The sequence below is a fragment of the Chiloscyllium punctatum genome, chromosome 36 (assembly GCF_047496795.1).
Source record: "Chiloscyllium punctatum isolate Juve2018m chromosome 36, sChiPun1.3, whole genome shotgun sequence".
NCBI lineage: Eukaryota > Metazoa > Chordata > Chondrichthyes > Orectolobiformes > Hemiscylliidae > Chiloscyllium > Chiloscyllium punctatum.
In genome coordinates, this window is record NC_092774.1 from 13,764,863 (window position 1) to 13,791,582 (window position 26,720).

The 26,720-nt window shown below is 47.4% G+C and overlaps 1 protein-coding gene and 1 long non-coding RNA gene across 2 annotated transcripts in view; both read right to left on the bottom strand.

Moving 5' to 3' along the window:
• Positions 1–311: 311 nt before the first annotated feature.
• Positions 312–26,720, bottom strand: part of LOC140460733 (uncharacterized) — a 31,443-nt gene continuing 5,034 nt past the window's right edge. Inside the window, exons 2-3 of the mRNA XM_072555358.1 lie at positions 25,153–25,508; positions 312–1,910 (exon numbers count right to left, since the gene is read on the bottom strand). Coding sequence (XP_072411459.1) covers positions 893–1,910; positions 25,153–25,508 — 1,374 coding nt within the window. The 3' untranslated portion in view covers positions 312–892. The remainder of the gene's footprint in view (positions 1,911–25,152; positions 25,509–26,720) is intronic.
• Positions 6,578–23,777, bottom strand: LOC140460802 (uncharacterized). Its single transcript, XR_011954339.1, has 4 exons — positions 23,696–23,777; positions 22,916–23,020; positions 8,928–8,999; positions 6,578–8,678 (listed from the first exon to the last, which is right to left on the bottom strand). It is a non-coding gene; the product is annotated as an uncharacterized lncRNA (long non-coding RNA).

A 26,720-nucleotide genomic window follows, 5' to 3' on the forward strand; every position in this document is an offset into this window, starting at 1 on the left:
AATTTCTTACAATACTGGCCACTCATTCACTGCTGCAACCGATACACAACATTGGAAACATAGTACAGGAGGCTGTCAGAAATCAGCACAGGAGGTCAGGCAGCATCTGAGGAGCAGGAAAATCAATATTGCCCAAAAAATGTCGATTTTCCTGCTCCTTGGATGCTGCTTGACCTGCTGTGCGTTGCCAGCACTACTTTAATCTTGACTCTGATCTCCAGCATCAGCAGTTCTCACTTTCACCTGTAAGAAATGAGCAGTTTTAGAACAAAATGCAATTCAAAGCTCTCAATGAGAGTCGGAGCTCGGCGTGAAGTACAGGTAATCTTTATTGCGACCCAACTTTGTTACAGCTTCAGAATCTCCCAGCAGAAAGGTGTAGAAAAAGTCGCAATGTTTTAAAAACAGCTCACAGTCAAAGTGCACACACCCCCTCCAACCCCTCACTTTCTTCATTATCGGTCACTACCCAGTTGACCCTTTGTAATTGGATCCTTGGTACAGCCTTAACCCGGAGAAAGTACTGCCTCACTCAGCATTTTCAACTCGTATCCTGTTTCCAAGTCAGTTGGATGGGCAGTGTAGAGTCAATCATAAAGCTTTGGGCCTGGAGTCACGTGTAGGCCAGACCGGGTAAAGGATGCAGCTGGGACGATTGAGTGAATCCTCTCCCACAACGACAGTTTCTTTCCCTAAAAAAGAACGGAGTGAATCAGGGTGGGGGTTTTCTTCCATCCCCACTGCACCGACAATGGTTTCACCGTTAGATTCTGAACTCCAGATTTCTGACTAAATTCCAATTCCCCCATCTGCTGCAGTGGGAATCGAACCCTGGAGTCCCCGGAACCGGGTTGATAGTCCAGTCAATAAATGGTACTCGGCTGTCATTCCTTCAATCCCCCTGCGATGGTACATGAACTCGCTGGTGGCTCCGCAGGTAGGAGGAGCGGGTGAAGGCCTTCCCACACTCGGGGCAGCTGAAGGGCCTCTCCCCCGTGTGGACCCGCTGGTGCCTCAGCAGGTTAGAGGAATTGCTGAAGGCCTTCCCGCACTCGTTGCACGGGAACGGCCTCTCCCCCGTGTGGACCCGCCGGTGGGTCAGCAGGTTAGTGGAATGCCTGAAGGCCTTCCCACACTCGGGGCAGCTGAAGGGCCTCTCCCCGGTGTGGACCCGCCAGTGGGTCAGCAAGTGAGAAGAATACCTGAAGGCCTTCCCACACTCTGTGCAAGGGAACAGCCTCTCCCCAGTGTGGACCTGCTGGTGGCTTAGCACGTTAGAAGAATTGGTGAAGGCCTTCCCACACTCGGGGCAGCTGAAGGGCCTCTCCCCCGTGTGGACCCGCTGGTGGGTCAGCAGGGTGGAGGAATTACTGAAGGCCTTCCCACACTCGGGGCAGCTGAAGGGCCTCTCCCCCGTGTGGACCCGCTGGTGCCTCAGTAGGTGGGAGGAATTGCTGAAGGCCTTCCCGCACTCGGGGCAGCTGAAGGGCCTGTCCCCCGTGTGGACCCACTGGTGGCTCCGCAGGTGGGAGGAATTGCTGAAGGCCTTCCCACATTCAGGGCAGCCGAAGGGCCTCTCCCCCGTGTGGACCCGCTGGTGGGTAAGCAAGTGGGAGGAATTCCTGAAGTCCTTCCCGCACTCGAGGCAGCTGAAGGGCCTCTCCCCGGTGTGGACCCGCTGGTGGGTCAGCAGGTGGGAGGAATTGCTGAAGGCCTGCCCGCACTCGGGGCAGCTGTAGGGCCTCTCCCCTGTGTGGACTCGCCGGTGGGTCTGGAGGTTGGAGGCCTGGGAAAAGGCCTTCCCACACTCATGGCAGCTGAAGGGCCTCTCCCCTGTGTGGACTCGCTGGTGGGTCTGGAGGTTGGAGGCCTGGGAAAAGGCCTTCCCACACTCGTGGCAGCTGTAGGGCCTTTCCCCCATGTGGACCCGCTGGTGGGTGTGGAGGTTGGTGGAATCGCTGAAGCCCTTCCCACAGACAGGGCAGGGGAATCGCCTCTCCCCAGTGTGGCTGTGCCGATGAGTATCCAGGGCAGACGGGAAACGGAAGCCTCTTTTGCAGTTGCCACACTTCCACGGTTTCTCCACGGAGCGGGATTCTTCTGGTTTCTCCATGGCCGGAGCTTCAGCCACACACAAACGTGTGCAGAGCCTATCCCCAACGTGAATTCCCCTTCCCAGGCCGTATAACTGTTTCAGGCTCCACACTCAGTGCGCTGCAACAGTGGGGTCTCTCATCCAGTCCCACTGATGCTGAAAACGTACTCAAACAGGAACCAAAAAGCTTTGCTCCTTCTCACAGAAATCACAGTCAAAAACCGTTGCGGTCCCAATGGATTGAGTGACTGTCAGACATTGACGTCAAAGTGAGGACTGCAGACACTGGAGAGTCAGAGTCAGAAAGTGTGGCGCTGGAAAAGCACAGCAGGTCAGGCAGCATCTGAGGAGCAGGAGAGTCAACGTTTCGGGCATAAGCCCTTCATCCGTTGATTTTGAAACTTCTGTCTTCAGATCTTCAAATACTCTGTAAAAAGAGATTACAAAAGGCATCATTGTAGGCAGGGTAGAAATTCTTAACAAGGAATTCTACTTTCTGCGAAATATTCTTTTCTTTTGTTATTCCACAAAATTGAAAGCACCTTCCCACTTTCTCTCCCCCTCTGTTCTCACTCCACTCTAATTCCCTGAAGGTGCTGATTCAGGATCTTAAAGGGGCAGAAAAGCAGAAACGTCAAGACTGACACCTCTCTGCATTTTGGATAACCCCACAACCCTGGGACACAGTTGACAGTGAGCAGGTCTGTTTCTGAGAAGCAAACATAAGTGTGCCAATTCATGGGGTAACCTGCAATGCAGCTATTTGTGGAACAAAATGGTTAAGGTCCCCAGGAAGGTGGAAGCAAATTGAGACATCAAGGCATTAACACCGACACACTTCAGTCAAACTCTTCTGCTCCCAGTCAGGGCAAAACATCTTTGAAAGCTGCTCTGAAAGTCCAGTCTTCACAACCACACTTCTGCTTTCACCAAAGACAATTAGACTCATACAGCACGGAAGAAGACCCTTGTCTGAGCTGACCAGATATCCTAAATTAATCTAGCCACATTTGCCATCACTTGGCAATAGATCCACACACATCATCTATTGCATCCGCTGCACCCGATGTGGCCTCCTCTATATTGGGGAGACAGGCCGCCTACTTGTGGAACGTTTCAGAGAACACCTCTGGGACACCCGCACCAACCAAACCAACCATCCCGTAGCCCAACACTTCACCTCCCCCTCCCACTCCACCAAGGACATGCAGATCCTTGGACTCCTCCATCGCCAGACCATGGCAACACAACGGTTGGAGGAAGAGCGCCTCATCTTCCGCCTGGGAACCCTCCAACCACAAGGGATGAACTCAGATTTCTCCAGTTTCCTCATTTCCCCTCCCCCCCACCTTGCCTCGGTCAAATCCCTCGAACTCAGCACCGCCTTCCTAACCTGCAATCTTCTTCCTGACCTCTCTGCCCCCACCCCACTCCGTCCTATCACCCTCACCTTGACCTCCCTCCACCTATCGCATTCCCAACGCCCCTCCCCCAAGTCCCTCCTCCCTACCTTTTATCTTAGCCTGCTGGACACACTTTCCTCATTCCTGAAGAAGGGCTGATGCCCGAAACGTCGATTCTCCTGCTCCTTGGATGCTGCCTGACCTGCTGCGCTTTTCCAGCAACACATTTTCAGCTCTGATCTCCAGCATCTGCAGTCCTCACTTTCTCCACCAATTCAGACACATACCTGAGTTTGCAGAATCTGCTCCCTCCCTGGATTCACTCCGGCTGCTACAAGTGAACAGATTTCCACCCCTCCCCTCTCTCGCCTCCCCAGGATGAACAGTTGTCCAGAGGGAGGGAGTTTCACTCTGAACCTGACAGGGCCACTTCCGCACTTTGTGACGCCATCGATGGGTCGGGGGTGGGGGAGGGTATGGGAGACTGGGCAAGGGAAAGGGGCGGGGCGGGATGCGGGGGCTCGGCCAGCAGCGGGACCCCGCAGTGCGCCTGCACTGCCCTGCACAGTTTGCAGAAATTCCTTCCCTTCAGAGAATTCCCCAGTGTAGAAGCAGGCCACTCGGCCCAACGAGTCCACACCGACCCTCCAAAGGGTAACTCACCCTCAACCATTCCCCTAGCCGTACTGCTCAATACTGTTAGAAATGGGGTAAAGTGTTGTTTTTGCAGATATAGAAAAAGCATAAAGAAAAGGGGTACAGCAAGAGAACTATTCACCCTGCAGGTATTTAGGGACTTTTCAGTGTTTAATTGTGGTTAATTAAATACTAACTTTGGTGTGTAATTACTATAACAAAAAATTCTTTTTGTAAAATTATGCTTTCAGCAAAAAGCTGAGATAACTGAGATACTTGAGCGATACAAAACGATACAAGTTAATGAAATATCTGAGGATGGAATGTACCAGCAGAACTGATACAAAATGTTAAACTAGATCTTGACAAAATAAATGTATGTGTCAGCATTTACAGAGAGGAAGGTTGCCAACCTGGGGAAGGGGGAAGTAATAAGGGTGGAGCGCAGCTGGGCAGTGGTCTGGTACAGTGAGAGAGATTGGGTCATTAGGAGTCTAGAGAGATGACCTCACTCAGCTCAAAGGGTATAACTGTACACTAACCCGAGTTCTAATTTGCTCATTTGCTTCTGCATTTGAAGCCCTTACTTGCAAGATCGTAGAATAAATTGCCTTGTTTCCAGTTTTGGTGGTCTCCTCTAAATTTTATTAAACTTGTTTCTAAAAGATTTGGGGGCTCGTTCCTGGATCCCAAGCTCCGGTCGCTCGGCGTTCTTGGAGAAACGGAGAAGGTGCACCTCGCTGATTTCGGCGATCTCTAGTTTCCCCTTGTTGCCGAGGCGGCTCTGGGCGAGGGTGATCCGGACTGGGAGACCCTGGAGACAGGACGGGCAGAGGCGACGCAGCGGGTCTGGTCGGGTAACTCTTGTGCACAAGACCCGGGTAAGAAAAAGGTCTTAAATAAGTATTGTCCAGGCGACCGGGGTAGGCAGCGGGTTTTGTTTTGTTGTCAGTCTTTGCCACGAGCGAGGTGCACTAAGACATGGCGGGTTGGTCAGGTAACACTTATGGACTTAAGACCCGCATTCGCGGGCGGCCGGGATTTGCAGCAGTACTTGCTGTTTTGCCGCGGTGCGAAGGGCACTAAGATGTGGTGGTTCGGTCGGGTTACTCTTGTGTACATAAGACCCAGGTAAAGCTAAATTTCAGGCGACCTAGATGGACAACGTATTTTGCTGTCTGGTATTGCCGCGGGAAGGGGCGCGCATTCGACCAGGTAACTTTTGTGCACAGACCAAGGTATGAAAATTGACCTTTAGGTATTACCTTGGTGGTCGGTTCCGTACGAGAAGTACGGGGGAATTGGCAACTTAAAAAATATTTAATTGGCTAGATTAATCTAACAAGTAAGGTGTCTAACTGATTCGATCACCCAGCCTTAGACCGGTTATTAAGAAGGGGAACCCCCCACGCGGAGATTAGGACCCTGAAGTGGGTGTGGAAGAAGGTAACACTGAACTTCAGAGAGGTTAATTGAAATTACATAAAGAAAACGGCCGAGTATTAAAATGGGAAATAAGAATAGCAATTTAGATGTAGAAGGGGACATGAGAGGGACGTCCGAGGACCACATCCCAACGGACAGTCCTTTAGGAAAAATGTTAAGAGATTGGAAGGACAATCCTCGGACACGAGGAAAGGATAAAAAACAAATGATAAAATGTCAAAGAAAAACAGCCTTATAGTCAGGAGGAATCAGATTATGCTTCGTGTCAGAAGGGGTAGTAGCTGAAGGGCTACTGGGGGTGCACTTCGGAACTAACTTATGGCCAGACGCCCAGAAAAATATTCAAAAGCTAGAGGAGTCATTGCGGGAAACTCAAAGTGTCTGTGAGAGATGGTGTCTTTGTGTGTGTGAGAGAGAGAGAGTGAGAGAGAAAGAGAGAGAGAAAAGAGCCGTACAGTTAGTAGAAAGTTTATCCCTGTATGATTCAGACTGAATGCACATTTGTTTGTTAGTGATTGAATGTTCCCTGGAGCTTGAGATCCAGGACTGTTTTGAATCTGATTTCTACTATGGAAATTTTAACATGATTTCTTTTAAGGTTAAGGATTTTGCAAGACTATGAAATAAAATGTTCTTTTTACAGGTCATGGCTGCCTTACTATCAGTTACTAATTAATCTCTTTTATCCTTACATAAAAGTGATTTATGGAGGACAGTTGAAGTTTTAACTTGAATAGACAAATCCTTTTAAGGCAGCTCTGGTTATTTCACGACCTATAGCATTGTAATTGAGCAATGACTGGTCAGGACTACTTGGGAGGACTAGTTTTGGATTTGAATTAGGGGACTGGAACCAGGTGATTGTGGTGGATTTCAGAGTTGGGAACTGTGTGCATTGTGCATTTTGAATATTAAACACTGAATAAATGAATTTATAATAGATAAATATATATTTACAAATAAGATTCCAAAATGTATAGTTAGGAACAGGCTTTCAAGAAAAGCAAGCATCAATTGATGAATTGTATTTGAGATTACAGGGAGCAAGAAAAATTGCAATATTTCTTGAAAAGAATCAAGGTCTAAACAAAACATTGGGTGATGAGGAATGGCCATGAGGTGTCCCTAAAGCTGTTCAGTTGGTTCAATCGGCTCAGCCATTGATCTGGCAACGTAACATGAGGAGCAGAAACAGAAAGCAAAAATAATGATAAGCCACGGTGAATGAGGTAATAAAGAAAAGGACAAAACTAAAAGGAGAAGGAAACCGGAATGGTGGCAGGCAGCATGTTGAAAATAAAGGGAGGAGAAAGGATCGGGGAGGAGATGTGAAGGGGTCTGGGAGACAGGAACAAGGATCAAAGTGGAAATCCCCACAGGCGGGATGTTATTACTGTGGAAAGACAGGTCACTTTAAGAGAGAGTGTCCTGACCTGACAAAGGAAGTAAAGGCAGTGCCATTTATGAGCCTTGATGAAAACTAGGGGTGTCAGGAGTTCCTGCCCCCGGGGACCCACCAGGAACCCTCGATAAATTTAAAGGTGGGACCTTACAAAGAGGACGTAGTTTTCCGAGACGATACGGGGGCAGCAAGGTCACCCTTCAATTTTCAGCCCAAGGGAGTGGGAACCAAAACAAAAGTTAATTGGATTATGGCAACAGTTTTGTGATGAGAGGCAGGAAGAATCAGTTTTGCGTTCATGACGAGATATTGCCATCAAATTGGGGATTTAATTAACTGCAAAAGGTGCTATGGAATCTGTCGAGGTTCTCAAAAATGAATGTGCTTGAGCAAAAATATATAATTAATAATTAATATTTATAATAATTCAAATGCGTTAGCCTGAATCAATATTAATTGGCAGGATTCCTTCATACATTCTCAGTGACCTGTCATTATTGATTCATGGTTAATTCAAAACATGACTGCATGAATTAATTGTTAATTAAAGAATGGAAAGCTACATTACTGACTTTTAAAGATCCAATTTGTGGCTAAATCATGGCAGGACGTACAAAAGAAGTGACAGAAGTTAGAAGGCTGGAGTGAAAAACAGATAGAAGATCTGTTATATGAGGCACAGAAAGTGTGTGTGAGAAGGGAAGAGGAGAAACAAAAACAAAAAGCTAAAATAATGGTTGCAGCAGTTGAAGAAATTACGATAGACAATGTCCAAGGTTAGGACAACAAAGAGAAGCGGTATCATTGATGATTTTTGATGAAGATTAGGGGAGTCAGGGGTTCCCTCCTCCTGAGACCCACCAGGAACCCTTGATAAAGTTAAAGGTGGCACCTGAAGGAGAGGAAACAGTATTTTTAGTGGATACGGGAGCAGCACGATCATCCCTAAGCTTTAGACCTAGCGGTGTTAAATTAACTAACAAAGATCTCAAGGCTTCTGGAGTAAAAGGCAAAGAATTCTTAAATCAGAATGCAGGACAATGGCTCACAGACTCTAGGATCTTGAAATATGAGACAATCTTAATAGAACAGGATGACCTTGTGTTAGTCACAGACAGTTGCTTGAATCCAGCTGCATTTCTGTGGCGGAGAGAGGGGGGTGACCCCGGTCAATCCAGAACATGACTGCCTTGATATTACCGAATATCAGACTAAAGTGCGAATGAACTTAAGAGACGTACCGTTGCATGTGAGAGCTCAGTTGTTTATCGACGGGTCCTCCCGGATGATTGAGGGTAAAAAGCACAATGAATATACTGTAGTAGACAGGATAGAGGGAAGCATTATCGAGGCTGAAAAACTGCCTAACGGCTGGTCAGAGTTCAATGATAAGTTTTTAACGAACTATATAGTGGCACTCAGCTCTTCTTTGTCTATTCTTAGGAATAAAGGCCTGTTGGTACAGACACTGCCACTCGAGTTTACAGTCCATCGAATACAACCGGGTGATTGGGTCCTGATCAAGACCTGGAAAGAGACCAAACTGTACCCGAGCTGGGAGGGACCATTCCTAACCCTCCTAACTAGTGAAACAGCTATTCGGACTGCTGAGGAAGGGTGGAGTCATCACACTCCCGCTAAAGGTCCTGTGAACGCCCCAAAGGCGGAGTGGCACGCTCATCCTACAGACAACCCTCTGAAAGTTAAGAAAGAAAGAATGAACTGAGACAAAAGACTCTTTTAACGTTTGCTGATATATATATATATTGTTATTGATTGTAAGGGCTGTGTGACATCTAAAATGTTAAGACAGGATGGTGGGCAGAGTTGAGAGATGGGTAGATACGTATAGTATTGTAATGTTAGTAGTACTAACTATTCAAGGAAGTGGGAAAAATCACTTCACTACGCTGTGCCAGAATTATACTAAACAAGACGGACTTACCGACTGTTGGGTCTGTGCAGAGGTCCCACACCATAGCGAATCTTGGAATCCCCACCTCAATAATACCGCTCACTAAAAAAAAATATGATGTACAATAATTTGATGTGGGTTCAAATAATACAAAGTGGAGATCTGAAAGGAGCAAATATAACTTTGCGGGATGGTTCCCAAGGCCAGCCCCAAAAAATCAGGGCGCTATTGACAGTCTTAGAATTTCCCCACCGAAAGGAGCAGTGAATACCACCTGTTTCTGTCATCAGAATGATGCTGCACCTTTCCAACTCGGAAAATCATCTTGTGTCCACACCAGTCAGGCCACTGCCACGACCACTCCCCGAATATTAAACGGAACGTGTTGGGGATGCGGTCTGAAGGCCTATCCATTTATTCCCGGGGAAAAATATGTTCGGGTGATCGAATGTGTCACGTTATGAAGTTGACGAATCACTTCCTCAAAACCAGAAAGGTTGGAGTGGCTGCTGTTCCCTTGCTTATATAGTCCCTCACCTCCAAATAGAAAAGCATGAGCCCAACCTGAGAAAGGAGGGAGGGGGGGGATAAGACGTAAGACCCGAGAGGTCTCTGAAGGAGACCGTCTACTGTGGACACTGCTCCCAAACTACGGCACTACAAGGGCAGGGGTGGAAATACAGAAATGGCGGCCGCCCTTGAAAATTTAATTAATGATAACACCGGCACGATGGGGAATCTCAATCCCAAATATCGGCCATAACCACTGAAATGATTGCCACGAGACCGACAGCTTTACAGAATCGAATGGCTTTAGACTATCTTTTGGCCGAAAAAGGGGGAACTTGTGCTCTGATTGGTAAAGAATGCTGCACCTTCATCCCAGACGCCTCTTCCATAGTGGAAGATAACGTGGAAATAGTAAAGAAAAAGATAAACGATATAAGACAAATTGGAGATGAACTCCGAAAAGATGAAGGATGGGGTAACTGGAGATTGACCGAGTGGGGAAAATGGTTCGTGAATTTAGGCATTTATGTGCTACTAATAATTGTAGGTTTACTGATAGGGTTTAATGTGTTAAAGTGGATAATAACTAAGCTGGTAATGTCTTTGGGAGGACAACAACCAATAATGGTCATGACAATAGCACAAGCGCAAGAAAGAGAGAGTAACAGATTACTCCTAGAGTTTAAAAAAAGACTAACTTAGAAGGACAGAAATGACTAGATTGGGAATCTCGACATCACAGGGTGAAAAGAGGGCAGAAAGTAAGATTGCAGAAACAACAAATGGTTAAAGAAAAGAAATGGGGGAATCGTGAGAAATGGGGTAAAGTGTTGTTTTTGCAGATATAGAAAAAGCATACAGAAAAGGGGTACAGCAAGAGAACTATTCACCCTGCTGGTTAAAGAAGAGTATCTTTACTTTTCAGTGTATAATTGTGGTTAAGTAAACACCAACTTTGGTGTGTAATTACTATAGCAAAAAGTCCTTCTTAAAAAATTGTGCTTTTAGCAAAAAAGCTGAGATAACCAAAATGATTGAGCGATACAAAACAATACAAGTTAATGAAATGTCCGAGGGATAGAATGTACCAGCAGAATTGATACAAAATGTTAAACCAGATCTTGACAAAATAGTGTTGAGTTCAGCACTTACAGAGAGGAAGGTTGCCAACTTGGGGAAGGGGGAAGTAATAAGGGTGGAGCGCAGCTGGGCAGTGGTCTGGTACAGTGAGAGAGATTGGGTCATTAGGAGTCTAGAGAGATCAGCTCACTCAGCTCAAAGGGTATAACTGTACACTAACCTGATTCTAATTTGCTCATTTGCTTCTGCATTTGAAGCCCTTACTTGCAAGTTCGTAATAAATTGTCTTGTTTCCAGTTGTGGTGGTCTCCTCTAAATTTTATTAAGTTTGTTTCTAACAATTGGGACGCAGACAGAATTCACACCTATTGTCTCTACTTATAAATAGGGCAATGTCTCTTTGAAATGTAGATTCATTTAGATATAACTGCGCCACTTTACATATGAAGATATCCCTTTGACTGTGCCCACATCCCTTTGAAATATAATCTTGTCCATTTAAACCTCTTTATTTACAGAAATACCCGTTAAAATGTCCACGTCCCTTTAAAATGCAGATTTCCCCCTTTAGATATGACGCCGTTCCGTTCGATGTCGGAATATCTGTTTAAATTGAGCCGTGAGCTTTCCCAATGTAGACAGGGCTCCTCGAAACGTGGCAGTGTCCCCGCCCCCCGCAGCTGCAGAGTGAGACAGGAGAGTTTGTTTTTGTGAATGAACAGTTGTAGCGCGAGGTGGCTGTGACTTGGTGACGGTGAGGCTCCCCCGGCCCCGCCCATCCCCCCCCGGCCCCGCCCATCCCTCCCCCGGCCCCGCCCATCCCTCCCCCGGCCCCGCCCATCACCACGTGCAGACGTCACGCGGGGGTGAAGGCGGTTGGGAGGAGAAGTCGCTCGAGCGAGGAAGCGGCGGGAGGGCGGCCGTTAGGAAAATCCCTGTTTAATCCTCGGGCTGTTTACCCCCCTCACTGTCTGTTTAATCCTTGGGCTGTTTACCCCCCTCACTGTCTGTTTAATCCTCGGGCTGTTTACCCCCCTCACTGTCTGTTTAATCCTCGGGCTGTTTACCCCCCTCACTGTCTGTTTAATCCTCGGGCTGTTTACCCCCCTCACTGTCTGTTTAATCCTTGGGCTGTTTACCCCCCTCACTGTCTGTTTAATCCTTGGGCTGTTTACCCCCCTCACTGTCTGTTTAATCCTCGGGCTGTTTACCCCCCTCACTGTCTGTTTAATCCTCGGGCTGTTTACCCCCCTCACTGTCTGTTTAATCCTCGGGCTGTTTACCCCCCTCACTGTCTGTTTAATCCTCGGGCTGTTTACCCCCCTCACTGTCTGTTTAATCCTCGGGCTGTTTACCCCCCTCACTGTCTGTTTAATCCTTGGGCTGTTTACCCCCCTCACTGTTACTTGTGCAATTGCTGAGGGTAGTGTGTAAATCCTAGTGAAGGAGATTATACACCAGCATGTATATGTTCCTCAGTCATTGAAGGGGCAGGACCTGTTGAGAATGGTTAGTAAATGTGGTGCACTAAGCCTTGTTAATATGGATATAGTTTATTATTTGGAAAAGTAGACTTTATTATTTAGAGTCACCGATGTACAGCACGGAGCCAGACCCATTCGGTCCAACCTGTCCATGCCAACCAGATATCCTAAATTAATCTAGTCCCATTTGCCAGCACTTGGCTCATATCCCTCTAATCCCTTCCTGTTCATATATCCATTCAGATGTGTTTTAAATGCTGTAATTATACCGGCCTCCACTACTTCCTCTGGCAGTTCATTCCATACATGCACCACCCTCTGTATGGAAAAGTTGCCCCTTCGGTACCTTTTCAATATCTTTCTGCTCTCACCCTAAACCTGTGCTCTCTAGTTGTGAACCTCACCCCTACACTGACAAAAAGACATTTTAAAAAAGAGTGAGCAGCCAGACAAAATGCAAAAGCTATAAAACGTTGAGCCACTTGGGGAAAAAAGAACTGTGGCTCTACCCTTTGTTTCTCCCATTGGCATTTGAACACTTAATATGTCAATAACACCAGCATCGCCACAGAGCATATTGTGTCTGCTCCTCGGTGTGAACAACAGCGCACCTGCTCGCTGGTGTCACCAACACATTGTCCATGCTCCTCGCTGTCGGCAGAAAAGGCGACATCGCTTATCTCTGTTCCTAAAGTTCTTCCCTTTATTCTTAAAGCTGTGTCCTCTGGTCCTAGTCTCTCCTACCAATGGAAACATCTTCCCAATGTCATTGCACTGTGGGGATGAAGCCCTACCCTGTCCGGTAATTTCTGCTGGTGGGTGAGACTAGGCCTCAAGGTTAGAGGGAGTAGCTTTCAGACAGAGATGAGGAACTGCTTTTCCCAGAGGGTCGTGAATCTTTGGAATAGTCTAGATTAGAGTGGTGCTGGAAAAGCACAGCAGGTCAGGCAGCATCCGGAGAGCAGGAAGATCGATGTTTCAGGCAATAGCCCTTCATCAAGATCTATGGAATACTCTGGCCAAGGAAGCAATAGAGGCAGCTTCATTAAGTATATTCAAGACACAGTTGGGTGGGTTTTTGCCTGGTAGTGGAATTAAGGGGTTCCTTGTGACAGTGCAGGGAGGAGGAGATGAGTCTATGGATAGATGAGCCATGATCTTAATGATTGCGGAGCAGGCTCACTTGTAGCAACCGGAGTGAATCCAGGGAGGGAGCAGACTTTGCGACCTCAGGTATGTGCCTTGGTGCCCTGGGTGAGGTTAGACAGAAGGACAGGTGGTTGGTACTGTTTTCCGTAGCTTGCCAGAGTCTGAGGAGTGACCTTATATGCTTTTATATCATCATAAGGGACATGGATAGGGTAAATAGACAAGGTATTTTTGTTTGGATGGGGCAGTCAGAACTAGAGGATAATAGGTTTAGGATCGAGAGTTTGGTGCTGCAGCAAATCAGGCAGTATCCAAGGAGCAGGGAAGTTGACGTTTCGGGGAAACTCCCTTCATCAGGGAAGTGTGTGTATGTGAGTTAGTGTATAAGACTGCGCGTGGGAGTGTGTGTATTTGCACATGTGCCTGCTTGATAAAGTGAGATTGTGATGTCTGACAACTGGCACAGAAGGATGCTGATGCCCCTCTGAACATCCACGCATCATTCCTGATGAAACTTCGACTGTCCTACTGCTCGGATGCTGCTTGACCTACTGTGCTTTTCATTGCCAGACTTTCCGACTCTGATCTCCAGTTCTCACTTTCTCCACATCCCAATACATCACCATTTAAACAATATACCTTTCTGCTTTTTTTCCACAGTAAAGGGTATAACTTCATATTATGGTACTGCACTTGCCACGTGTTTGCCAATTGTGGTCTTCTCTACATCGGGGAGACAGAGTGTAAACTTGGGAAATGGTTTGTTGAGCATTACGGCCGGGTCTGCAGCAACCGACCGGACCTCCCAGTCACCATCCATTTTAATTTCCCTTCCCACGCCCTTTCTGACATGACCATCTTAGGTCTTCTCCATTACCACAATGAAGCAAACCGTAAATTGGAGGAACACCACCTCATCTTCCACCTGGGCAGCCTACAGCTCAGAGGACTCGACATTGAGTTCTCCAATTTAAAATAACCTCCCTTCCCATCCCCCAACTCCTCCCCATCCCTTCCACTCCTCCCTGCCAACTTGATTCCTTCCTCCCATTGATCAACTAGGTCCTACCCTCTACCTGTCTTCACCTATCCCCACTTCACTATCCTCCCGCCCCCCCCAAGCACCCCCTTGTTCTGCAGCTCCCCCTACACCCACGCCCCATCCTGAAGGGGTACACCAGAAACGTCAACTTCTCCACCTCCTAATGCTGCCTGGCTTGCTGTAATCTCCCAGCCTCCTGCCTGTTTATTTTGCCAATTGAAACACAGACCTGGACCAATTTTTCCAGAGCCTGACACCTGCCTGGATTCACTCCCTATCCTTTCAGTTGCTACAAGTCAATAATTTCGAATTCCTGCAGTGTGGAAAGCCGCCTTTCGGCCTAACTAGTCCACACCAACTCTCTAAAGAGTAAACCATTCAGACCCATTCCCCTATCCTATTACTCTACATTTACCCCGGAGTAATGCACCTAACATACGCATCCCTGATTGCAATGGACAATTCACCTAACCTGGATTAGTGGTGCTGGAAGAGCACAGCAGTTCAGGCAGCATCCAACGAGCAGTGAAATCGACGTTTCGGGCAAAAGCCCTTCATCAGGAATAAAGGCAGTGAGCCTGAAGTGTGGAGAGATAAGCTAGAGGAGGGTGGGGGTGGGGAGAGAGTAGCACAGATTACAATGGGTGAGTGGGGGAGGAGATGAAGGTGATAGGTCAAGGAGGAGAGGGTGGAGTGGAGAGGTGGAAAAGGAGATAGGCAGGTCGGACAAGTCCGGACAAGTCAAGGAGACAGTTACTGAGCTGGAAGTTTGAAACTAGGATGAGGTGGGGGAAGGGGAAATGAGGAAGCTGTTGAAGTCCACATTGATGCCCTGGGGTTGAAGTGTTCCGAAGCGGAAGATGAGACGTTCTTCCTCCAGGCGTCTGGTGGTGAGGGAGCGGCGGTGAAGGAGGCCCAGGACCTCCATGTCCTCGGCAGAGTGGGAGGGGGAGTTGAAATGTTGGGCCACGGGGTGGTTTGGTTGATTGGTGCGTGTGTCTCGGAGATGTTCCCTAAAGCGCTCTGCTAGGAGGCGCCCAGTCTCCCCAATGTAGCACAACATGGTTGAAGAGCTTCAGAGCAGAGGAAATGTCCTGGGAGCCTGTCAGAATTGGGAACAGGAGTCGGCCATTTGGTCTTTTAAGCCTGCACCAGCAGTGCTTGGGAGCCTCCTGTGAAGCGCTTCTGTGATGTTTCCTCCGGCATTTATAGTGGCCTGTCTCTGCCGCTTCCGGTTGTCAGTTCCAGCTGTCCACTGTAGTGGCCGGTATATTGGGTCCAGGTCGATGTGGCCACACACGCAGAAGACAAGCAACATGAATTCGACTGGGACAACAGTACCATTATAGGGCAAGCCAAACAGAGAACAGCCAGGGAATTCCTAGAGGCATGGCACTCATCCACAGACTCTATCAACAAACACATCGACCTGGACCCAATATACCAGCTGCTACAGCGGACAGCTCGAACTGACAACCGGAAGCGGCAGAGACTGGCCACTATAAATGCCGGAGGAAACAGCACAGAAGCGCTTCACAGGAGGCTCCCGAGCACTGAGGATGTCACCTAGACAGGGGACGAAACGTTTGCGAGACAAATTCCCAGCTCGGCGAACAGAACCACAACAATGAGCACCCGAGCTACAAATCTTCTCCCAAACTTTGAACACCTGCACCAGCATTGAACAGATCACAAATGGATATGGATCTCCCTACATCAAGCAGAGGCTGGGACTTTATTCACTGGAGCATTGGACGTTAGAAGGTGACCTTAGACAGGTTTAAAAGATCATGAGGTGAATGGAAGGTGTCATTTCAAGATTAGGCAGCAAACGTTTAAGGTGAGAGTAGAACGATTTTAAAGACTTGAGGAGCTCCTTTCTTTTAAAAAAAAGGAGTGGTTTGTGTGTGGAATGAAGTCTAGAGGAAGTGGTAGGTGCAGGTACATTAATGTTTAAAAGATGTTTGGATAAGTACATGAAAAGGAAAGGTTCGGAGGGATAGGACCAAACACAGGCAGATGGGATTAGTTTAATTTGTGAATATAGTCAGCATGGACTAGTTGGACTGAAGGGTCTGTTTCTATGCTGTATGACTGTCACTGTTCTGTACTGGTCTTAAAACAACTTTCTGGGATTTCCATGTTAATGATAGCTGCAACCCAGTCTAAAAGCTGAAAGACTTGACAATCCAGGTTTGTTCAATATATCATTTCAAGGGCAGGACACTATAATGTTTTTCTATAAATTGTGTCTATGGTCTTATTCTCCATAACCACCTGATGAAGGATCAGCGCTCTGAAAGCAAGTGCTTCCAAATAAACCTGTTGAACACTCACCCGGTGTTGTGATTTTTAACTTTGTCCAGGTTAGGATGGATTGACCGTGCCCAGGGATGTGCAGGTTAGGTGCAATAATCAGGGGGTAAATGATGAGCAATTGGGGTAGGTCTGTTACCCTTCAGAGGGTCGGTGTGGATTTGTGGGGCCGGGTGGCCTGCTTCCACACTCTGAAGGGAAGAGATTGGCACAAACTCTTTTTTTTTGCTTCCCAAAATCAGACCTGCTCACCTCTCAGCAGTATCCCAATGTTGTGGAAGATATTAACTTTCAGGTGGAATTATCCAAAGTTCAGAGAGATGTCAGTCTTGATGTTTTTGCTTTTCAGCCCCTGTAAGATCCTGAATCAGCACCTTCAGGGGAATTAGTTAGAGCGGAGTGAGAACAGAGGGGAAGGGAGAGTGGGATGGTGCTTTCAATTTTGTGGAATAACAAAAGGAAAGGATATTCCACAGACAGTAGAATTCCTTGTTCAGAATTTCTACCCTGCACTGACAGTGATGACATTTTGTAATCTCTTTTTACATTTGAGGATCTGAAGACGGAAGTTTCAAAATCAACAGATGAAGGGCTTATGCCTGAAACGTTGACTCTCCTGCTCCTCGGATGCTGCCTGACCTGCTGTGCTTTTCCAGTGCCACACTTTTCGACTCTGACTTTCCAGTGTCTGCAGTCCTCACTTTGACGTCAATGTCTGACAGTCACTCAATCCATCGGGACCACAAAGATTTTCAACTATGATTCTGTGAGAAGGAGCAAAGCTTTTTGATTCCTGTTTGAGTACATTTTCAGCATCAGTGGGACTGGATGAGAGACCCTATCATTGCAGTGCACTGAGTGAGGAGCATGTAACAGCTATACGGTCTGGAAAGGGGAATTCACGGTGGAGAGAGGCTCCACATGCATTTGTGTGGGCTGAAGCTTCAGCCATGGAGAAACCATGAAAGTGTGGTGACTGCGGGAAAGGCTTCCGTTTCCCATCTGCCCTGGAGACTCATTGGTGCAGTCACACTGGGGAGAGTCCGTTCCCCTGCCCTGACTGCGGGAAGAGCTTCAGCGATTCCTCCAACCTCCAGACCCACCAGCGGATCCACACCGGGGAGAGGCCTTTTCAACTGCCCCAAGTGCAGGAAGGCCTTTACCCAGGCCGCCTCCTTGCTGACCCACCAGCGGGATCACGTGGTATTGCAGGGGGATTGAAAGAACGACGGCCGAGTGCCTTTATTAACTGGACTATCAACCCAGTTCCAGTGGCTCCCAAGTTCGATTCCCACTGTGACAGATGATGGAATTGGAATTTGGTCAAAAATCTGGAGTTCAGAATCTGACGTGAAACCATTGTTGGTGGGGTGGGGGTGGAAGAAAACCCCCATCTGATTCACTCAGTTCTTTTTTTTTTAGGGAAGACTTGAGCGGTTATTAGAGCAAGTCGTCCCAGCTGCATCCTTTACCCGGTCTGGCCGACACGTGACTCCAGCCCCACAGCAGTCAGGTTGACTCTATGCTGCTCATCCAACTTTCTTATATACAGGTTGAAATTGCTGAGTGAGGCAATACTTCCTCCAGGTTAAGGCTGTACCAAGGATGCAATTACTCAGTGGTGACCAATAATGAAGAAAGTGAGGGGTTGCACTTTGACCTTGAGCTGTTTTTAAAAAATTGCTACTTTTTCTACACCTTTCTGCTGGGAGATTCTGAAGCTGTAACAAAGTTGGGTCACAATAAAGATTACCTGAACTTCACGCTGAGCTCAGACTCTCAATGAGAGCTTTAAACTGCAACAGGTTTTTGTTTTAAGACTGCTCATTTCTTACAGGCGAAAGTGAGAACTGCTGATACTGGAGATCAGAGTCAAGATTAGAGTGGTGCTGGCAACGCACAGAAGGTCAGGCAGCGGCCGAGGAGCAGGAAAATCGACATTTCGGGTAAACGCTCTTCCTCAGATGCTGCCTGACCTGCTGTGCTCATTTCTGACAGTCTCCTGTACTATGTTTCCAATGTTGTGTATCGATTGCAGCAGTGAATGAGTAGCCAGTAGTGTTAGAAATTGTAAAGTTTTCAGGAGTGCAATGTCATCAGCATTGTCGTTTCCTGGCAGCACTGAGAAGGGTGGGCTTGGTTCATTGGAAATGATGTGGAGGTGCCCGTGTTGGACTGGGGTGGATAAAGTTCAAACTCAACACCAGGTTATCGTCCAACTGGCTTATTTGGAAGCACGAGCTTCTTCATGGGGTGTTTGTGGTACAGGATCATAAGACACAGCCACCTGATGAAGGAGCAGTACTCCAAAAGCTAGTGCTTACAAATGAGCCTGTTGGAGTATCAGCTGGTGTGGTGTGAATTTTAACTTCATACACCACAGTCCAACACCGGCATCTCCAAATCAGGTACATAGTTCTTTGAAAGTTGCATCATTGGGAGATAGGGTGGTGAAAGAGGCCAGTCAGGAGCCCTGGAGGACTGGAAGGTGACTGGTCCTCCTGCCAATCAGAGCCTTCCTATTGTCTGAATGCAGACGTTGGAACATGAGCTTCGGAAGCTGCTGCTGCTCTGTCTCTGAATGAAGATTGAGTTTGCTCCAGACTGCAACCTCTTTACTCTGTCAACCATCTGTGAGTAGGGTACCCTCTTCCCAACTCCTTTTCCATGTTTTTCATTCTGGCCTTCAATTTACGACTTGCAGCAACCGAAAGGAAAGGGAATGAATTCAAGGAGTGGACAGAATCAGGAAAAGTTTGTTTATAAACAGAGCGGTTCATGTGTGGAGTGAATGTAAAGAGGAAGTGGTGGATGCACATTCAGATGCAACGTTTAAAAGACATTTGGATAAGTATATGAAGAGGCACGGTGCACAGGGATATGGGCCAAGCACTGGCACGTGGCCCTAGTTTAGTTTGAGAACATAGTCAGCATGGACTAGTTGGACTGAAGGGTCCGTTTCTGTGCTGTCTAACAGTAACTGTTCTGTTGTGGTCTTAAAACCATTTTCTTGCCTTCCACTTTCAACGTGGATACTGTACCTGCATCCAACACATAAACCATTCAAAAGAAAAACCCACCTCCCGCGCACAAAAAAATCCACACTTTATTGTTCAAAAATCCGAGGAACTCAGCCTTAAATATATTCAATGACCCCCCTAACTGCAGGAAGACATCCCCACTTCTAATCTCAGTTCAACCTGCTAATATACCACTTACCTTGCTGAACCTGTCTGACAACTGGCATTGACTGATGTAAAAGGATGCTGCTAATCAAAGCACTGATCACAGGGTGGACTGGTGTCAGCTCGGGTTTCAGGCCCTGATTTCTCTGTCCTCTGTTGATCCTCCTATTCCCACAGACTAAGATGTCGGTCTGTTCTCAGCACGGCTGGATTTCTGCTAAAGCGTTGACCTCCCTCCCCCTCCCCCCTCTCCTTTATAACTTCGGGAACAATAAAATATTCAATCCAGACCCAACCCACAATCTCCCAGCCTGTCAACCATCCTGATAAAAGGTGCAGTCACAGCAGGGAATCAAATAAGAAAAATGAAACAATCATAAATAGGCGCACGTGCTTAATGTTTGTTCATGAGGAAGTAAACCAGGAATCTCTTAGGAATCTTACAGTGCCCTACTTGAGGAATTCTGTCACCCTTGCATCTATTAGTACCCAGCTATGAATTACAACAACATTTACACCATCAGAAATAAAGCATCTGTTATCAAATAGACATAGAGATATACAGCACGGGCATAGACTTTTTTCTGTCTCATACACACACAAGATAAATCATCCATGGGGGTGAGTTTGTATTTGCAGCATGATGTTTAGGGTGTAGGTTTGCTCGCTGAGCTGTAGGTTTGATATCCAGACGTTTTGTTACCTGGCTAGGTAACATCATCAGTGGCAACCTCCAAGTGAAGCAAAGCTGTTGTCTCCTGCTTTCTATTTATATGTTTGTCCTGGATAGGGTTCCTGGGGTTTGTGGTGATGTCATTTCCTGTTCATTTTCTGAGGGGTTGATAGATGGCATCTAGATCTATGTGTTTGTTTCTGGCGTTGTGGTTGGAGTGCCAGGCCTCTAGGAATTCTCTGGCATGTCTTTGCTTAGCTTGCCCCAGTCGAAATTGTGGGGTTATTTTCATCCGTACGTAGGGCTACGAGGGATAGAGGGTCGGGTCTTTTTGTGGCTAGCTGGTGTTAGTGTATCCTGGTGGCTAACTTTCTTCCTGTTTGTCTGACGTAGTGTTTGTGGCAGTCCTTGCAAACCCCCCCCGGAACCCCACCCAGGAGAAAGATATAAATAGAAAGTAGGAGACAACAGCTTCACTTCACTTGGAGGTCACCACTGATGATGTTACCTTGCCAGGTAATGAAATGTCTGGATATCAAACCTACAGCTCAGCGAGCAAACCTGCACCCTAAACATTCTACTTTGCTGAAAGACTGCACAATCTGCAGGCAGTCAATACATGTAATATATTGTAAATTCCACTTTGAAAATAGATAATGGGCCCACTACGTTTTGGATGTGAGCATAAGTGGTATAGTAAGTAAGTTTGCAGATGACACCAAAATCGGAGGTGTAGTGGACAGCGAAGGAGGTTACCTCAGATTACAATGGGATCTTGATCAGATGGGCCAATGGGCTGAGAAGTGGGAAATGGAGTTTAATTTAGGTAAATGAGAGGTGCTGCACTTTGGGAAAGCAAATCCTAGCAGGACTTATACATTTAATGGTAAAGTCTTAGGGAGTGTTGCTGAACAAAGGGACCTTGGAGTGCAAGTTCATAGCTCCTTGAAAGTGGAATTGCAGGTTGACAGGATAGTGAAGATGGGGTTTTGTATACTTTCCTTTATTGGTCAGAATATTGAGTACAGGAGTTGGGAGGTCATGTTACTCCTGTACAGTTGGAATATTGTGTGCAATTCTGGTTCCCTTCCTATCAGAAAGATGTTGTGAAACTTAAGGGTTCAGAAAAGATTTACAAGGATGTTGCCAAGGCTGGAGGATTTGAGCTATAGGGAGAGACAGAACAGGCTGGGGCTGTTTTCCCTGGAGCGTCAGAGACTGGGGGGTGACCTTCTATAGGATTATAAAATCATGAGGGGCATATATAGGATAGAGAGACAAAGTCTTTTCCCTGGGATGGGGGAGTCCAGAACTAGAGGGCATAGGTTTACGGTGAGAGGGGAAAGATACGAAAGAGACCTAAGAGGCAACCTTTTCATTTAGAGGGTGGTACGTGTATGGAATGAGCTGCCAGAAGAAGTGGTGGAGGCTGGTACAATTACAACATTTAAAAGGCAACTGGGGGGATATGGGCCCCCTGCTGGCAGGTGGGACAAGATTGGGTTGGGATATCGTGCACAGGGATGTGCAGGTTAGGTGCATTAGTCAGGGGTAAATGTTGAGCAATCGGGGTAGGGGAATTGTGTGGGTGGGTTACCCTTCGGAGGATCAGTGTGTAGTCTTTGGGCCGAGTGGCCTGCTCCCACACTGTGGGGAGTATCTGAAGGGGAAGGGATTTTTGTAAACTGTGCAAGGTAACGCAGGCGTAGTGCGGGGACCTGCTGTTGGCCTTGCCCCGCCCCTTGCTCCTCCCCCTGTTATTGAGCTGTCTTAAAAACAACAACTCTTTCTCTGCCTTTTTGCTGGGGGGATCTGAAGCTGTAACAATGTTGGGATGCAATAAAGGTGACCTGAACATTCTGCTAGACTCAGGCTCTCATTGAAAGCTCCAAGTTTTTGTTTTAAAGCTGCTCATTTCTTGCAGCCTCCTGCACTAAGTTTCCAATGTCCTGTTTCAGAGCAGTGAATGAGTAGCTGGTTTCGTTAATGTGTACATCCCAGAACTATTATTAAGTCATATTCTCGAGATCATTTAAGGTTTTTGTTTTGAAACTGGTGACAGCTCAGCCCAGACAATGCAGGAAAGGTGTGTCAGTATCCCAACCTTAAATCGGACTGGTTCTATTTCCAAACTAGGAATTTATAAGATATTACATGGATTGACTACCTGTGTGTTGTGTGCTTTTTGTGCAAAATTGAATATATTTGCAAATATAATTCTGCAAATGCATCCCATCGTTATGTGTGTGTGTGTGAGAGAGAGAATGTGTGCACATGCTTTGTAAAGGGAGTGTGACGGAGGAGAAGCCTGTGAGAGGGTGTTGGGGGTGTGTGTGTACATCTGAGAAAGAACGTGTGTATGAGAGAGGTATAGATAAGTGAGGGGTTGCATTTTCCTAAAATAAGGAAGGGCAGGGCTTGTACAGAGGGATATGGTGGGGGTGGGGGTGGGGGTGGGCGTGGGGGTGGGGGTGGGGGTGGGGGAGGTGGGGTGGGGGTGGGGGGGTTCAGGTACATACTTCATTGAAAGTTGCATCACTGGTTGGAAGGGTGGTTCAGAAGGCATTCAGCACACTTACCTTATTTGTTCACACCATTGAATAAAGGAGTTGGGACATCATTTAGAAGTTGTCCAGGATGTTGGTGAAGCCACTTGTAGAGTACTGAGAACGCTTCTGGTGGCCCTGTAATAGGAAGAATACTATTATAGAGGGTTCAGTAAAGACTTACCAGGATGTTGCCAGGACTGGAGGGTTTAAGTTATAAGGAGAGGCTGAGATTCTCTTCACTGGAGCACAGGAGGTTGAGGGGTGACCTCATTGAGATTAATATAATCACGAGGGTTCGAGGTAACATGAACATCAAAAATAGCGAGGAGCCTGCACGGTTATGTCAAGTGTGCCTTACTGAAGTCCATATAGATCACATTACTGCTCTACCTTCCTCAAAAAACTCAATCAAGTTTGTGAGACATGATTTCCCACACACAACCATGTTGACTATCCCTAATTAGTCTTTGCCTTTTCAAATACATGTACGTCCTCTCCCTCAGGATTCCCTCCAACAATGTGCCCACCACTGATGTCAGGCTCATTGGTCTATAGTTCCCTGGCTTGTCCTTACCACCCTTCTTAAACAGTGGCACCACGTTCGCCACTTCCTGATACTGCCTGGCTTGCTCTTCCAGTCTCCTGTCTGTCTATTTTGCCAATTGAGACACAGGCCTGGACTAACTTTTCCAGAGTCTGTCCCCTCGCTGGATTCACTCCCATTCCTTTCAGTTGCTCCAAGTCAACACTTGAACCCCAGAATGAAACGTAAATGGAAGAGGGGGTGAGAAAAGAGAGTGCTGTACTCACATGTTGGACGGAGGAAAGAAGTTGCAGTCTGAGGTGAAGCTCAATCTTCATTCAGAGAGAGGAGGAGCAGGACCTTAAGAAGCTCATGGTCCAACTTCCACATTCACCAATAGGGGAGCTCCGAATGGCAGAAGGACAAGTCTCCCCCGAGTCCTCCAGTGCTCCTTATTCGTCCATCAAAAGTAGGTTCCTTTTAAATCTCTCTCCTCACATTAAAAAAAGCCCCCTAGTTTTGATTTCCCCTTCGCTAAGCAAGAGCCATTTGCTATTCACCTTCCCTCCACTCTTCATGATTTTATCAATCTCAATGAGGTCCCCCCCAACTTCCTGTGCTCCTGTGAATAAAGTCCCAGCCTCTAAAGTTGCACGATACTGATCTTTTGATATACGTTCTGTGTCTGACGATGCTGCTCCACAGCTACCCGATAAAGGAGCAGCACTCTGAAAGCTAGTGCTTCCAAATAAACCTGTTGAACAATAACCTGGTATTGTGATTTTTTTTAAACTTTATCACCCCAGTCTAATACCAACCCCTCCATATCATTTCGACTGAACACAGCCCCCACCTCCTGGTGCTGCCAGGAAACTTGACAATGCTGATGAAACAACGCAGTACCTGAAAGATGTACAATTTCTAATGATACAAGCGACTCATTCACTGCTCCATCTGATACACGACATTGGAAACTCTGCAGGAGGCTGAAAGACAGGAGCAGCTTTAAAACAAAAACCTCTCGGAGCTCAAAGCTTTCAATGAGAGTCTGAGCCCGGCGGTAAGTTCAGGTAACCTTTATTGTGACCCGACTTTGTTACAGCTTCAGATTCCCCCAGCAAAAAGGCATAGACATAGTCGCAGCTTTTTAAACAGTTCAAGATCAAAGCCCACACACACCCCACTGTCTTTACTATTGGTCAGCACCAAGTTGTCCCTTTGTAATTGGATCCTTGGTACAGCCGTAACCCGGAGGAAGTATTGCCTCACTCAGCAATTTTAACCCATACCCTGTCTCCAAGTAAGTTTCTCCCTGCTCATTTGCCAGGAAGGGGCAGTGTAGAGTCAACCAGACTGCTGTGGGTCTGGAGTCAGGTGTAGGCCAGACCGGGTAAAGGATGCAGCTGGAACGACTGAGTGAATCCTTTCCCCCAATGGTGGTTCCCTTCCCTAACAAGGGAGAGAGGGAATCAGATGGGGGCTTTCTCCCCTGCACCACCCCCTCCCTGAAATGGTCTCATTGTTCGATTCCGAACTCCACATTTCTGACCGAATACCAATTCTGCCGTCTGTCTTGGCGGGATTCAAACCCGGGAGTCCCCGGAACCGGGCTGATAGTCCAATCAATAATGGCACTCGGCCGTCACTCCTTCAATCCCCCTGCGATGGCACGTGAACTCGCTGGTGCTTCTGCAGATGGAAGGAGCGGGTGAAGCCCTTCCCGCACTGAGAGCAGGTGAACGGCCTCTCCCCCGTGTGGATCCGTTGGTGCCTCAGTAGGGTGGAGACCTGGGTAAAGGCCTTCCCACACTCGGGGCAGCTGAAGGGCCTCTCCCCCGTGTGGACCCGCTGGTGGGTCTGGAGGTTGGAGTAATTGCTGAAGGCCTTCCCGCACTCAGGGCAGCTGAAGGGCCTCTCCCCTGAGTGAACCCGTTGGTGCCTCAGCAGGTCGGAGGTATAGTTGAAGGCCTTCCCACACTCAGAGCAGCTGAACGGCCTCTCCCCTGTGTGGATTCGCCGGTGGGCCAACAGGGCAGAGAAAAACATGAAGGCCTTCCCACAATCGGGACAGCGGAAGGGCCTCTCCCCCGTGTGGTCCCGCTGGTGGGCCAACAGGTGGGAGGAATGTCTGAAGGCCTTCCCACAGTCGGTGCAGGGGAATGGCCTCTCCCCGGTGTGACTGCGCCGATGGGTCTCCAGGGCAGATGGGAAATGAAAGCCTTTCCCACAGTCGCCACACTTCCACCGTTTCTCCATGGGGTGGGATTCCTCAGGTTTCTCCATGGCCGAAGCTTCAGCTGCACATAAACGCTTTTCCAGCCCCTCCCTGCCGTCAATTCCTCTTCCCAGGCCGTCCAACTGTTTCAGGCTCCACACTCAGTGGGTCAGACTGACGGTGAAAACATACTCAGTCAGGAACCAAAAAGCTTTGATCCCTCTCACAGAAATCACAGTCGAAAATCGTTGCGGTCCTGGTGGACTGAGTGACTGTCAGACGTTGAGGTTGAAGTGAGGACCGCAAATGCTGGAGAGTCAGTCGAAAAATGTGGCACTGGAAAAGCATGGGGATGTCAGACAGCATCTGAGGAGCAGGAGGGCCAATGTTTCTCATCTGTTGATTGAGAAACTTCCGCCATCAGATCTTCAAATACGCTGTAAAAATAGATTACAAAAGTCACCACTGTCAGTCCCAAGGTAGAAACTCTAAACAAGCAATTCTACTTTGTAGAATTTTCTTTTCTTTTGTTATTCTACAAAATTGAAAGCACCATCCCACTCTCTTTCCCCCCCCCCCCCCCCCCCCCCTCTGTTCTCACTCTGCTCTAACTAATTCTCCTGGAAGTGCTGATTCAGGATCTTACAAGGACAGAAAAAGCAAAAACGTCAAGACTGACATCTCAGAACAAGAGGGCATAGGTTTAGGGTGAGAAAGAAACAAAAGAGATCTGAGGGGCAGCCTTTTCACACAGAGGGTAGGACATGTAATGGAATGAGCTGTAGGAGGAAATGGTGGAGGCTGACACAAATACAACTTTTAAAGAGCAGCTGGATGGGTACGTGAATGGGTAGGGTTTAGAGGGATATGGGCTGCTCGTATCATACATTTGTAAATCCCAGAATTTCCTGAAAGACATCTTCTTGAGATAACTCAAGGTTTTATAACAAAATGTGACAGCTCAGCTCTGACAATGCATTAAAGGTGTGAGGTCAGAGTCTGTCTGTAACACAATCTTGAGTCAGACTGGTTCTATTTCCAAAGGGGAATTTACAAAATATTACATGGATCAGCCTGCAGATTGTGCATTTTTGAGA